Source organism: Mustela erminea, chromosome 11 (genome assembly GCF_009829155.1).
Source record: "Mustela erminea isolate mMusErm1 chromosome 11, mMusErm1.Pri, whole genome shotgun sequence".
Taxonomy (NCBI): Eukaryota; Metazoa; Chordata; class Mammalia; order Carnivora; family Mustelidae; genus Mustela; species Mustela erminea.
Window position 1 is genome coordinate 70,807,537 of NC_045624.1, and position 14,773 is coordinate 70,822,309.

Consider the following 14,773-nt stretch of genomic DNA (forward strand, 5'->3'; position numbering starts at 1 on the left):
ATGTTACTCTTAGGGATGAGAAAAGGTAAGTGATTGACTTCGAGTCATACCTCTGATTGTGGAACAGTGCTAAAATCTATGTCAGGTGGCAGGAATTTTGGATAGAGGTGGTAAGATAGGAAGAAAACATCTTCCCCTGTTTTTACTCCATGCTTCAGTGTTCATTATAGACCTAGGGGTATTGTATTTCTGAAATAATGAACCAAAAGTCTTAACACTCGTAGGAAGGTGCTCTAATGGCTTGCAGGTAGGAATACTGATTTCTGCTATGCCTCTTTGTTCCTGTGCCCTAATCCAAAACTACTTTTTCTGATTTCCCTAGAGTTTTATCACCTGCTAAACTATTCCTTGTTGGGAAGAGTCAGTGAGTTCTTTTTAAGCTCATGGTTTTTATAGATTTCATAGTCATTTCGAGTTGAGTTTGGGTCTCACTCCTCCGTGAAAAGCCATTAAACGTTTATAGAGGCCTGTTAATACAGTGTCCTAGGAAGTCTAGTACATCTGAAGGAAGAGTGATTAAAGCAGAGCCTTCTTTAAGAAGATGGGGCCATAGAGCAGTGAGTGAGTAAAGATGGAGGGACGGCCCCAGGAGTCCAAGACCAGAGAGCCAGGTGGGCTTTGTCTGAAGGCATTCAAGCATGAGAATGATGGGGTGGGATCAGGTCTGCATGTTAAAAAGATCAGGCTAAGGGCACCTGGGTGGCTTAGTCTGTTAAAAAGCCAACTCTTGATTTTGGCTCAGGTCATGACCTCAGGGTCAGGAAATGGAGCCCAGCTTTGGGCTCCACACTCAGCAGGGAGGCTGCTCCAGATTCCACCCCCCCCAACAACTCTCTCTCACCCTATCCCTCTCTCTAAAAATAAATAAATAAATCTTCTTTAAAAAGCCTTTTAGCTAGCGATAGTGTGCAAATAAAAGTAGAATAGCACACAACCATTAAAAATTGAGCAATAGATCTGTATTCCTTGATATGCAAATGACTTCAGTATACATTGTGATGTGAAAAAGGCAGTTACAAAATCACATACACTAATACACCATTTATAAAACAGAAAATAACTTTTTATATGAAAATATATAGAGAGAAATATTTGGGGAGGATACACCAGTATGTTAATTTTGGTTATCCTTGGATAGGAGAATTGTGGGTGATATTTATGTTTTCCCTTGTGTTTTGATTTTTTTTTTTTTATGTTAACAGTGAATATGTGTTAACATTTCTAATCAGAAACATAGAAGTTCTTTTTCTTTGGGAGAACAGTGAGGCTGGGAGAGGGACCCAGTATGAAATGCCATGGCAAGATTAAGTTCGGAGTAGAATGTCCCATTGGTTGTGGCAGACGAGTGGTCATTGGTGATCTTGCATGAGCTGCTGCCTCTCCACTCACTGTAGTGATGTGATGTGGATGAGAAATAGGAAAATGTGCATTACTGTGTAAAGATCATTGTCTGAAAAAAGAAGGGGAGAGATACCTGGCTGCCTCAGTTGGTGGAGCATGTGACTCTTGATCTCGAGATGGTAAGTTCAAGCCCCATGTTAGGTGTAGAGATTTCTTAAAAAAGGAAGGGAGTCGCTTGGGTCATTTATTGGTCAAGGGACAATAGAGAGGGAAGAAGGCTTGGTAGGGGAATGGCTAGTAGAGCAATGGTGACTTGAATAAGCTGAACTGAATAAGACCCAGAGCATAGCGGGAAGGTGAATACTGGGTAGAAGGCAGGAAATCCTTCCTATCAGAAGATAAAGGACAGGGCAAGATGCCAGTGCTTATAAATTTATAGGTGGACGCAAGGGATGTAATAGCATTCCCTTGACGGTCTGCGTTTCTCCCTATAGTGGAGTGTAGGCCAGAGTGCTAAGAGAAGACAGGGAGATAAGGTAAGGAGGCAGCCGTAAAAATTCAGACTGGCCTATAAGGACAGCAGGAGGGTTTATTAGGGACCAGTAGGATTGCCTGGTGGCACTGTGATAATCAGGATTGAAGGCTGACTTCATATTGATGACGGACACATACATGATCATTTCTCCCTACCGGCAAATAGTGCTCTGCAACATAGGTATAACAGCCAAGAAAGAAAGAGTGGTTGGGCTAATGGAGGATTAAGCTTTGTATAGAAGATAAGATAAAATGACCAACAAGAGAGATGAGCAAATTGGCAGATCTAGCAAATGGTGTATGAAGAAGTTGCTCCCCAAATTTAATTAGATATGCTGTCTAATAAGCTTATGTAAATTTAAGTGATGTGTTGATATCCCAATAAATGTAATTAAAGTAATATAAACATTTTTTAATTTAAAATATTTTACATCAGACTTGAGTGATCACACATTCCTGGTTTTTAGCCATGGAAATAAATGGCAAATAATGGAATGGGGTCAAAGAAGCCAAAGGTCTCTGAAGTTAAGGTGCTCCCTAGAGCATCCTAGCTGCATAATGTTGAAGTTCTGCCGGAGAATGGTGAGTGTAGGTTAGAGAGGATGAGCCACAGACCCTGAGGAATATGGAGGACTGATAGCAGATGATAGCGATAAGGAAGAGGATGTGGTGACAGTAACTTGAAGGAGGTATAAGTCTCAAAGAGAGAAAGATAACCACCTGGAAGTGATAATTGGGCAACAAGAAAAGAATACTGGGACAAGCCCCTTTGGGGGGGGCTGGGGGGAGGTGTTAGGCAAAGAGGGCTGTAAATGAGAGATAGTGACCTTAACAGGTTTTAGTTAATATAATTTTAGTTAAGTGTGATGTGTTAGAATAGTTTTCTTTCTCTCTCTGTTTTTTTTAAAGATTTTATTTATTTATTTGAGACAGAGAGAGAGCATGAGCAGGGGGAGTGGAAGAGGGAGAAGCAGACTCTGCGCTGAGCAGGGAACCCAATGGGGCTCGATCCTGGGACTCCAGGATCATGACTTGAGCCGAAGGCAGACTCTTAACCGACTAAGCCACCCAGGCACTCCTGTTAGAATAATTTTCAACTGCAAAATAGCTTTAAATACGGGCATTATTGCTGTAACAGGGCCAGAGGTGGGCAGCCCCAAAGTTGATTCAACTATTCCACAATATCATCAAAAACCCAGATCCTTAACCTCATTACACTCAGGCATTTTATGAGTGCGATGATGTCTCTCTTTCTGTTTCAAGATGGTTATTACAACTGCAAGTTAATATCCTCAAACAGTAGCACTTAGTGTAAGATGCACGGATGGTGGGGTGGAGGCTGGGAGGTGAGGAGGGAGTACAGCAAGAATTTTCTGCTGTGGTCCTCTTATAAAGGGGAAAACACTTCCTGAAACTCTAGAGCAAATTTGCCCATATGTCTCATTGGCCAGGTCTCATGTCCATCCCTGGGTCAGTTCCTAACAAATGGGAATATGATTACCTTGGACCAGTTCATCATGGCTGACAACCAATAATGTCTACTGCAGTAGGCAAATAATAATATGCTCCGCTTTGGAGCAGAAAACCAACTTTTGTAACACATTACCTCATTTGGAGAGGAGGGAAGTACTAAATGAGGGGAAAATTCTCAAAAGATGGAAATCAGAAGGAAGAATGGGGAAAGATAAGAAGGTATTTTTCCAGATGCAGCCATTAAAAAGCATATTGTTTTAAAAAATTATTATGAAGAATATGTGTTGAAATGGGGAAATATCCACAGTGTGTTGTTAAATGTTTTTAAAAAGATCACAAAACAGTGTGCATAGGGACAAAAATCATTTAGATCATTAGTCAATAACCTCTAGGCACTTGTGCTTTGTATTTTCTTATTTATGCAATGCTGATTTTTATATCCTGCTCTGAAAAAAAGTTATAATTCACATTGCTATTTGTAGTTTCAATTCCCGATGACTTTTCACTGTGGGTTAATAATAGCCATCATTGTGGCGTAATGATTCCTTCTTTCAGACTGTCCGTTTAGTCATGACATTCTCCTTCACATACCAACATTTCCAGGCTTGGTGAAAATTAGTTGTTCTTTTCTTATTTCTAGTTAGTTGAGACTGATTCTTTTCTTACTTTGGCATTATCATCACTTCCAGGAATGAATAATATATGGATTCTTTTCATTCCCTCTTTAGAATACATATTTTATTAATAAAATTGGCATACAAAGCCACTTCTATTATGCTTTTATCCAGTTGCCTAGAAGCAGTAAAAATAGAAAGTCAGCACTTGCAATTAGAGGCCTTGCCTTTGTTGCTGCTGAAGAGTCCCACAGTGATGTGTTGCCCTTACTCAGTTATCCCATATCCCCCACCCCACCCTGGCCCGGCCGGTGCACGGTGTGATGAAGTGACAGGAAGACCAGACAGCTTGACTGGAACAGAGCTCACATGGGACTCTTGTAGCTCCTCTCCAGATCTTCCCATTTATTGCTTGCTTTGAATTCATGAATTACAACTTTTCAGTTCATCTGAAGTTTTAAGGAACCTCCTTTAGCCACCTCCCCCACTTTGCTTTGTCAGAATTTGTTTTGCCATTTGTGATTTTGGATGGCCATTCTTTGGGTACTTCTGATCAAAATGAGAAGCGGGGGGAACCTATTTATAAAGCAGTCTTTGCAGTCCATTGTTCTTGTGGGGGAATTAATCAGTGGAAGCATGAAGGAACTTCTATCAAGTTTTGAAGTAGGATAAAGGTGTGTGCCACACAGTAAGCTTCATGTGGAGACAGCAGATTCTGCCTGACACAGAGATAGGAGTGAGTGAAATGACCTGCCAACCGACCCAGACATGGCTTTGTTAGTCTCTACTCCATTGCTTTATGTAGTAACACTGTACCACACTTTACGGGAGAACTGTGATTTTAAAAGATGCTGGGACTAGATCTGGCAGTTCCACTTCTGGATGGAGAGGGTGTGTGTGTGTGTGTGTGTGTGTGTGTGTTATCCCAAATAATTCAAAGCAGGGTTACAAAGATCTTTGGACACCCACGCTCATGGCAGCATTATTCACAGTAGCCAAAAGGTGGAAACGACCCATAGGTCCATCAGCAGATGAATGGATAAGCAAAATGTGGAAAATACATACAGTGGAATATCATTCAGCCTTAAAAAGGATGGACATTCTGGCATACGCTACCACATGGTTGAATCTTGAGGATATTATACTAGGTGAAGTAAGCAAGTCACAAAAAGACAAATACAGTATGATTCCAGTTACATTGAGGTATCTGGAGTAGTCAAATTCATGGAGACAGAGAGTTAGGAGAGTGGTTGCCAGGGTCCGGAGTGGAGGGAGAAATGGAGAATTGTTCAATGGGTATAGTTTAAGTTTTGCAAGATGGAAAAATTCTGGAGCTTGGTTGCACTACAGTGTGGATATACTTAGTACTAAACTCTGCACTCAAGAACTGTTAAGCTGGTCAGTTTAGTGTTTATGTGTATTTTACCATGATTAAGAATTTTAAAATATATACTCTTGATCCACAAAAACAAAAAAAGATTCTAGGACCAGCCCTCATTATTATTAAAGAGCTCTTCTTTTCTTTACGGCTTTTACCATCACCTTTTATGTGTAGATGATCGTGATCTTTTATTTCTATTCCTAAACATTTAATAACACATTAAATCAATGTGTTACCAGTTTAATGTACAGTACCTTTGTTGTATATGATCCATTTTTTATTGTTTTTTTAAAGATTTTATTTATTTATTTGACAGAGATTATAAGTAGACAGAGGCAAGGCAGAGAGAGAAAGAGGGAGGTAGGCTCCCTGCTGAGCAGAGAGCCCGATGCGGGACTCGATCCCAGGACCCTGAGATCATGACCTGAGCTGAAGGCAGTGGCTTAACCCACTGAGCCACCCAGGTGCCCCTGCCCTATGTGATCCATTTTAAACTGTGGACTCCTGTAATACCCTTCATACAAAACAAACCAGATAGGAGGACTTTGGAAGAAACGACAAATCATTATGAAGATACTTGAAACTTGAATAACAAATTTGAAAATACTATAATTTACACATTATAAGGAGGACAAAAATGATTATCATTGACTGTGGTTGTTTATGCCTTATTTTTTGTTTTTAAGTAGTTAGATTGTTGATGTATATTTTTGTCACTTAAACCTTGAGGGCATGACTTTGTCAACATAGATAAAGCCAAAAATCCAGAATTGTCCGTTGAAAGTTTTCATTTCTGTGATTTACTGTATGGTATAAATTGTGTGTTTTAGTATCTTTTGGTACTGATTACACCTTGTAGTTGGAAAAAGACCCAATAATACAAGTTTTTCCCATTAGAAAAGCTTGAGGCAAGTTTTCAGTTTGCTTGTTTGTTTTGTTTTTAAAGAAATGACAGGACTGAACCTCTAGAACACCTTTAAGAAATGATTACACAGCTTTATAGATTTCTAGTATTCAGAGTAAAGTCCAGAATCTTCTACGAGTATGTCACCAAGGACAAAACCCCACCCAAAGTCACTGGGAGCCAGACTTCATTCCATGATGGTGTCCTGTTGAAACATACTTCCACGACACCTGCTTCAGAAAGATGGAGTGAGGGCCCCAAGTGACTATTTATCGTAAGCATGACTAGATGTTTAAACCTTTTCAACCAGAATTATGCATTGTAATGTTAAAAGGTTTAAATCTGTATTTAACTTAAAGAGCCTTAATTGGCAGTATCTGTAGTTTCATTGCCTTATATCACCAGGATTACTGTGAAATATGTGTTTCATATAAAATAGATTAATTTAGATTAAAATCTTGAAGAGCTAATTTAAAAGTATGTCTCACAATACTGTAAACTGAGATCGAACAGGTAATAAGCTTAAGAGTCCTTTGAAATGTCTTTGATCCAAGCACTCTTCTGATTCTGAAGGAAAGGGTTTTTTCCTGCCATGTTTAGTGTAACAGTTTATTCGTTCATATCATTCTCAGGAATTGGGACCATGTCTTACTCTTCTTTGTGACTGGAGTCCCTGACATAGCTGAGTGTATTTTCCCTTTGAGATTAGGTGTTCCAGTGAAAGACAAGTATGTCTCACAATACTGTAAACTGAGATCGAACAGGTAATAAGCTTAAGAGTCCTTTGAAATGTCTTTGATCCAAGCACTTCTTCTGATTCTGAAGGAAAGGGTTTTTTCCTGCCATGTTTAGTGTAACAGTTTTATTCGTTCATATCATTCTCAGGAATTGGGACCATGCCTTACTCTTCTTTGTGACTGGAGTCCCTGACATAGCTGAGTGTATTTTCCCTTTGAGATTAGGTGTTCCAGTGAAAGACACTAAAGATTGAGGAGGGTTTCCACATCACACTTACTATAAGTCTATAACATGCCTCAAACTACCTCACAGTTGAATTAATGAAGATCATGAGACTTGGGCGAAAAATTTTAAATCATTTAATTCAAAGCTCACAGAGTTCAAAACTCTTTTGTAGCTGAATATTGTAGGATTAAAAGAAAACCCTGTATGCTCACCACAAAAAAAAAAAAAAGATTTAATAGCCTAGTAAAATCTGAAGAATATTAATCTTACATAAAATCAACTTAACATAAATCTATAAGCATCATTTACATGGAATCAGCATTACATGGGTTGACACTACTTAAACTGTGCTGGTTGTAATACTTAAAATGGTAACAAGCCATTCTCATGTACCCCAGCCTTTAAATGAAGGGGGACCAGACTCTTGGTAGAAGTTCCAAAATAATGTAACTAAAACCAAATAATGATGATGGCATACCCCAGGGAAGAAAACCATGCAGCCATTAAAAATCATGTTCTAGGGACGCCTGGGTGGCTCAGTTGGTTAAGCAGCTGCCTTCGGCTCAGGTCATGATCCCAGCGTCCTGGGATCGAGTCCCACATCGGGCTCCTTGCTCGGCAGGGAGCCTGCTTCTCCCTCTGTCTCTGCCTGCCATTTTGTCTGTCTGTGCTCGCTCTCGCTCCCTCTCTCTCTCTGACAAATAAATAAAATCTTAAAAAAAAAAAAAAAATCATGTTCTAGGGGCACCTGGGTGGCTCAGTGGGTTAAAGCCTCTGCCTTCAGCTCAGGTCATGATCCCAGGGTCCTGGGATCGAGCCCCACATCGGGCTCTCTGCTCAGAGGGGAGCCTGCTTCCCTTTCTCTCTCTGCCTGCCTCTCTGCCTACTTGTGATCTCTCAAATAAATAAAATCTTAAAAAATAATGTTCTATTAAAAACACACACACACACACACACATATATATATAGTAGAATTTTGTTGACATGGCAAAAATATGCATATTGAATTGTTAAATGCCTTTAAAACAACCCCAGAATAACGTGTACAGAATAATAATTTTTATTTATAAATACATGTGTATATTAATATTCTTTATATGTGCTATATGTTGTATATAGTTGTAAATACTATATATTTATTCCTATAACTATAGCAACATCTGTAATTTTTGAAAGACCAGAAAGACAAAATTGTTTAATGGTAAAGTTTTCTCTGTTCTCTAAATGGTAGGATTTTGAGTGATTTATGTTCTTCCTCTGGATTTTTAAAAAATATTTGTTTATTTATTTATTTGAGAGAGAAACAGAGAGAGAACAGGGAGAGGAACAGAGAGGGACAAACAGACTGCATGCTGAGCATGGAGCCCCACATGGGACTCCATCTCATGACCCTGAGATCATGACCTGAGCAGAAATCTAGAGTTAGATGCTTAGGGTACCTGGGTGGCTCAGTGGGTTAAGCCTCTGCCTTTGGCTCAGGTCATAATCTCAGGGTCCTGAGATCAAGGCCCACATCAGGCTCTCGCTTCCCCCTCTCTCTCTGCCTGCCTGTCTGTCTACTTGTGATCTCTCTCTCTCTGTGTCAAATAAATAAATAAAATCTTTAAAAAAAAAAAAAAAAGAGTTAGATGCTTAACCAACTGAGCCATCCAGGCTCCACCATCCTCTGGATTTTTAAAACAATTTCTGCATTAAGCATGTACCGATTTAGTAGTTAAGAAAGATGTACATCTTGTATAAATAAATACACAAATAAAAGCCATGCACACTTTTTGTTTTTTAACTCTGTGGTTCAGGCTTTTTATAAACTTTAGATGGGCTTTACTGTTAATTAACTAGTTCAAATTTTAAAATTTTTATTCTGTTAATGACCTGCTTAAACTATCTGAGCACTGAAAAATGAAGCAAACCGATTTATTCTTTGTGCAGTGTTAAATGGGTGGTGTTTAGGGTAGAAGAAGGGAAAGATGGTAGGCTAGCATGGCATTACTTTAGGTTAATCATGCTGTTTAAAATCCAGGCCTTACAAGTCATGTGCATACATTTCCGGTAATGACTGATCTGCCCCACTACTTTTGTAAACATCACATGCTTCATTTTCACACCAGAAGTGTGTGCATTGTGAGGTGTGTGACCTGCAGTGGTTCCCAGGTCTTAAAGGACTGACCCTCAACAGTGCAGTTTTCTCTAAAGAGTTCTTCCTTTGAAAACCTAGAAGGTAAACCCTCCTAGTTCAGAATGTCCATAGATGGGCATCTCCAAGGGATTCTAGTACACCTGTGACATTGAATTTCCAATGCTAAGGATTCAGCAGATTCGCTGACCTTGTCATTGGCCACATTTTCTTAGAGTTGTTTGTGTCTGTCTCCCTGGGGAAACAGGACACTTGAGTGATTGTCACTGACTGAATGCTTACCATGTTCTACAAAGCTCCCCCCCGCCCTTGGCAGATGTTACTTCATGTAATTTCATAATATTATAAAAAGTGAGCACTGTCTTCTCTTCGCTTTCTGGAAAACCGAGGCTTTGGTTTTCAACAAGACCTCACGTAAAGACAGAACTCCCAGCTCTGAAGGAAAAACCAGTACTGACAACCAGTAACCAAATAAGGTCCATCTGATGAACAAGGATGTCCGCACAGCCTCTGCCAGCTCTGAAGCCCATGATGCTGCCTTCCCATTTGTCTAATCCTTATATGAACAAAATAATTCCATCCTCCCTTGTATACACCATTTGTACAATATTTGGGAGGGTAGGTCAGTCTGGTTAACCCAAGATTTCAAAGGATCAAATAGTCAGTATCTTGAATTCCTACTTTCACACACTGTTTCTGAGGTTTAAAACTTCTCATTTTACCAGTTCCAAAGTTAGAGAAAGATGGGACATTGGTTTATTTTTTGGAAGTCCCCCCTACTGCCGGATCCATGCTGGTTGGTAGTGATAGCATTAAGAGCTGCCATTTATTGAATGCTTACTACTTTGCTAAGTGCTTTACAAACAATGATCCTGTGAAGTAAGTTTTGTTGCTTTCCCGTTTTACAGACCAGAATGGAGGCTTGGGGCATGTTAAATGGCTTACTTGGCTTTATACTCATTCTGACATTGATCTAATAAAGGAGTTCTTTGGGGATTTGAACCCACTTTTTCTAGACTGTGGTTTGAATCACGACTGACTTCTTGGCTAGTGTTGTTACTTTGAGATAATTGTATATACCTGTGAATCAGTTTCTTGGCCTATAAAATGAGGGTAATGCTGTCATTAACCCAGTGTTGGGTTGTATATTGAGTTCCTAAACAGAATGTGTTTAGAACAGTGCTTGACATGTAGTGATTGCTTAGTGTTAGGTGCTATAAAAATAATAGGGATTCCCATTATATTACTACCATTTACTTGGTTTTAATTGTATAACATATTAAACCATATAAAAATTCATGAAATAAAAAGTATCTCGGTCTTACTGCTTACTTCTTCCCCCCAGTTTACTGTAGACACCAGTTTGATATTCTTCCTCCAGAATATTTCCAGTGCCACCTGAAACTATTTTAAATTTTCCTTTCATAGAATACAGGTCATTGTGAAATTTTTTGTTAGTGACCTTGAGAATGGGAGACTGGAGAGGTGGGAAGGGAGACAGATGGATTTCTTCCGTAAACACTTGTCAAATGCTTTCCAGTGCTAATGATTCCGCATGTTGAATTCTGTTTTGACAGTTTCTTGATTTTCTTTTTTCATTTTATTTAGGACATGATGTTTCAGCTTCTCCGAGGTCTAGATTTTCTTCATTCTCACCGAGTAGTGCATCGTGACCTAAAACCGCAGAACATTCTGGTGACCAGCAGCGGACAAATAAAGCTGGCTGACTTCGGCCTTGCCCGCATCTACAGTTTCCAGATGGCTCTTACCTCAGTGGTGAGTGGGAATGTGCTGTTGTTTCATTAAGCTTATATTTCCTCTATTAAATGATGTACTGCCCCCATACCATGCCCCTGAGATTATCACTGCCTCTGGTTAGGTTGGGGTACAAAATGTCTTTGCGCCCTTTAAAAAGCAGGGCTAGAAAGAAAGGGTTTTGCTTACAACTACAGGCACATCCAGACTTGGCTCGTCATGGACAGGATCCATTGCAGAAATAGTCTGTTATGTTGTTGCCACTAGAAAGGAATCAGTTAAAAATTTCCAAATGCTTTTTCTCATAACCACTGTTTTCAGAGCTGCATACAGAGAGTCTGGGGAAACACAGCTCAAGGGTTTAGGGAGGAAGAGCTCCAGGAATGTTGATCTGTCTGTTCGTGAAAGCTCTCTTCTGAAGCTCTGGTGCTAACTATGAAGAAGAAATTAAATTTACAGTGAACCAAGATGCCCCATGAACAAGCAGCACCCATCCCTCCCACCCCGCCAAGCGCACCGCTGCCTGTCAGTAGGCACTGATAATATTTGTCTTTGAAAGACCTGTTTTACATGTAGTGAATTCATGTGGAAATACAAAAAGCCAAGGAATGTCCCTCTACTGTCCTACTTCCTTGGGGTAGGAGGTTGATGCTGAGAATCCCCTTGGGTCCATGAAGACTATAAAAATTGTCCTCAAAGCATTAGATTAAACCTTAAGAGAAAGACTCTTCTTGGGTCAGTATGCCATTTTTTACATAGTCCATCTCTAGCCTTGAAGCGATTCTCAATGAGGGGCCACACGGTCCTGGGTGGAGGGCACTGTTGAGAAATTTATAGCGGCATCTTTGGTCATCCTAATGACTTGAGGGATGGCAGTGGCTACAAGGAGGCTGATACTTTGCCCACCAAAGAATTGTTTACCCAAATTCCAGTAATGCCTCAGCTGAGAAATAGACAGAAGGGCAGTTAGACATTCACTGAGGTAACTTGTCTTAGGAAAACGTCCAGTTTACAAAAATGTTCCATTTCCCCACCCCCAGAATATGGAGACTACATCTTGGACATGTAAGACCACATACTTTCTCAGCATTTTATGCTTTACCTGGGGCATCAGAATTTTTACAGAAGCTTCCTTGGAGTGTGTCACCATTGTTGAAAGATAAATCATACTTTTCAGAAGACAAGACAGTAGATTGTATTTAAAGGATACGCCTCAGCTTTGGGCTGGGTGGAGTGAGCCCTTGTATTCGTATATGATCACAGCCGAACTGCTGAGTCTGTGGGTTTCCCTGGTGGGAAGGGTTAGGTAGGCTGTGGGCTTCCCTAGAATATAGTTGTGCATGGTGTTTGGAGTCCCTGAGGAAAAGCTTAAAATAGGCTTTGTCATTCCAGTGGTTATCAGGGGAGCAAATGGAAGGAGCTGAGCTCCTTGAGTACTTTCATTGAGGGAAGCATGGGCACAAAAAACCATAAATAAAAACAGGAAACCCAATTGGTTTTGTTTTGGGATTTTTTGTTTGTTTTCTGGGTGGTTTTTTTTTTTTTTCTTACTAAATTTGAGGAATGATAGCCCAGCTTGTGCGTAACATCAATTAACATTCCATTCTTGCGGAAAGTTGATATGTTCAGGCAGGAAAATGTAGACAGATTATTTCATAGAGAAAAGGGAAAGGGTTGTCATAAATACCTGATTTTTCAATGTCTGATTTGTACTCTATATTCTGTATTTCCTGTGGTGATAGAAAGTAAAAAATACTAGCAGCTGGGAAAGACACTGCAACAAATTGGACGTTATTTGCAAGAATGATAGCTGGAATTTAATGTCGGTAATAAAGGTTATGATTCCTAAAGGGTACTGCATTTAAAATTTTTCCCATTGTTTTCTGTTTTTCTATTTAAGGAAAAGTCCATTTAGTTTAGTGATGCATTAGTTAACATAGACGTGGTGATATATAAAGACTTAAAATCAGTTTTTCAGACTGAACTGGTATTTATTTTTAGAATTTCTTGAAGAGAAAAGACTGCACTCCACTTCCTGGAAATAAACATTTTTTAGTGGGTTATGTCATACAGGACCTGGGAATCAACTTAATCTGTGGAATGTTAAAGGAATTACAAGTTAACTGATTCGAAACTCCCATCTTAGGGCCATGAGAAATGCTACTACCTTCATTCTCTTCCAAAGCCAGACTCAGATGTCCCCTTCGGGTACTCCCTGCAGAAATCAGTCCCTCAGTGTTTCCAGAGGGACATCTTACTCATGTCTTTCATAATACTGTTTTCTAGCTTGTTTGTAATTATTTTTAGGGTCCTCTGTATCAGGCTGTATGCTCCTTGAAGGAATTGGTCTTTTGAGAAAAAATTGAGGGCAGTTCTTGTAAGAGTGGACCATAGTCATAGCTGTGGGTGATGCGTGACTTAGGCTGTGTAACAGTAACCTGTTTATTTAAAGATTGTAGAATGAAGATGCGAATGGCTACCATGAATGCCTTAGACTCAGGCAGGCAGGGCCCCTGGCCTGGATCTCGTACTTGCCGGGAGCCCGCACTGGCCCTGCGCCAGCTGGGCCTCTGTCCGTGGAGCATCGAATCCAGCTGGAGATACTCTGACTGGAGTCCAAGACTCCTACCCTCACCCCACCACACTCAGGGCATTGCAGTTCCCTGACCGAATGGGTCCTTCCTCCGGACGGTAGATTGTACCACCTATGTGTTCACCCAAGTCTGAGGGCAACAGTTTGCAGGCACACTGGGCTTGGGACGCACATAACTGTGTGTGTGAGATCTTGTGCTGCAGGAAGGAGCTGGGGCTGTGAAGCGCGGTGGGACCCCCATTACCCCTAATACCTGCCGTGGGCTCTTTTCATCAGAAATGTCTCTGAAACCGTGAGCATCAATTCCTATGACCAGTATTGAAATACTACGACGTTTGTGGATGAAGAGAGTAGGTTACAGGGAGGTTCTTTCCATTGCATGGAAGTGACGTGTATAAGAATCATGACTCATGGGTTATATAATCTCGATGACAGAAGTGTTTGAGTAATACATGCTTATTCAGTGGAATGACTACAAGGCTAGCTAAAATGATATTTAGAGTCGTTCTAAAGTCGACATTTCTAAGTACTTTCCATGTCTTATGCAGTGTATGGTGCAACTCATTTTCGTCTGTCAGGATAAAAGAGAGAAAGAGCAACCGACCACTCAGCCAGCAGTTTTGGTCACACGTGGTTGTGCTCGCAGGTCTGCTGCGGAGAGTCTGAGGAGCAGGACCTGGGACATCACCAGCAGTGTGATGATGACTCTGATCATCATGAAGCACTGTGACCCGCAGCCCAGGGAGGGAGCAGTCTTCATAGTTCTGTGTTGTCAAATGTTTATTACTGTTTTCCTGAATTGGTCTACGCAGCACACAGGGTGACACGGTACTATTGCCGTTGGATGCAGTGTTTGGAGAGCTCTCTACCAACTGCCTTGTTTGGCAGGTGGGGAAACTGAGACTCGGATAAGCAGTTTGTGACCAGGTTGAATCTGAACTCACCAAACAGATTGTAAACAGCTTGGGGAAATGTAACTAATTTAAATTGAACTAATATTCTGGCTCTCACCTCCCGCCCCCACTCCCTTCCTCCTCCCCACACCGTAGGCCAGTACCTCAGAGGACATGAGACTGTGTTC

At 40.5% G+C, this 14,773-nt stretch overlaps 1 protein-coding gene across 1 annotated transcript in view; it reads left to right on the plus strand.

The window, feature by feature from the left end:
- CDK6 (cyclin dependent kinase 6) overlaps positions 1–14,773 on the plus strand; it is a 232,642-nt gene that overhangs the window by 100,043 nt on the left and 117,826 nt on the right. The window contains exon 3 of the mRNA XM_032305106.1: positions 10,953–11,120. Coding sequence (XP_032160997.1) covers positions 10,953–11,120 — 168 coding nt within the window. The remainder of the gene's footprint in view (positions 1–10,952; positions 11,121–14,773) is intronic.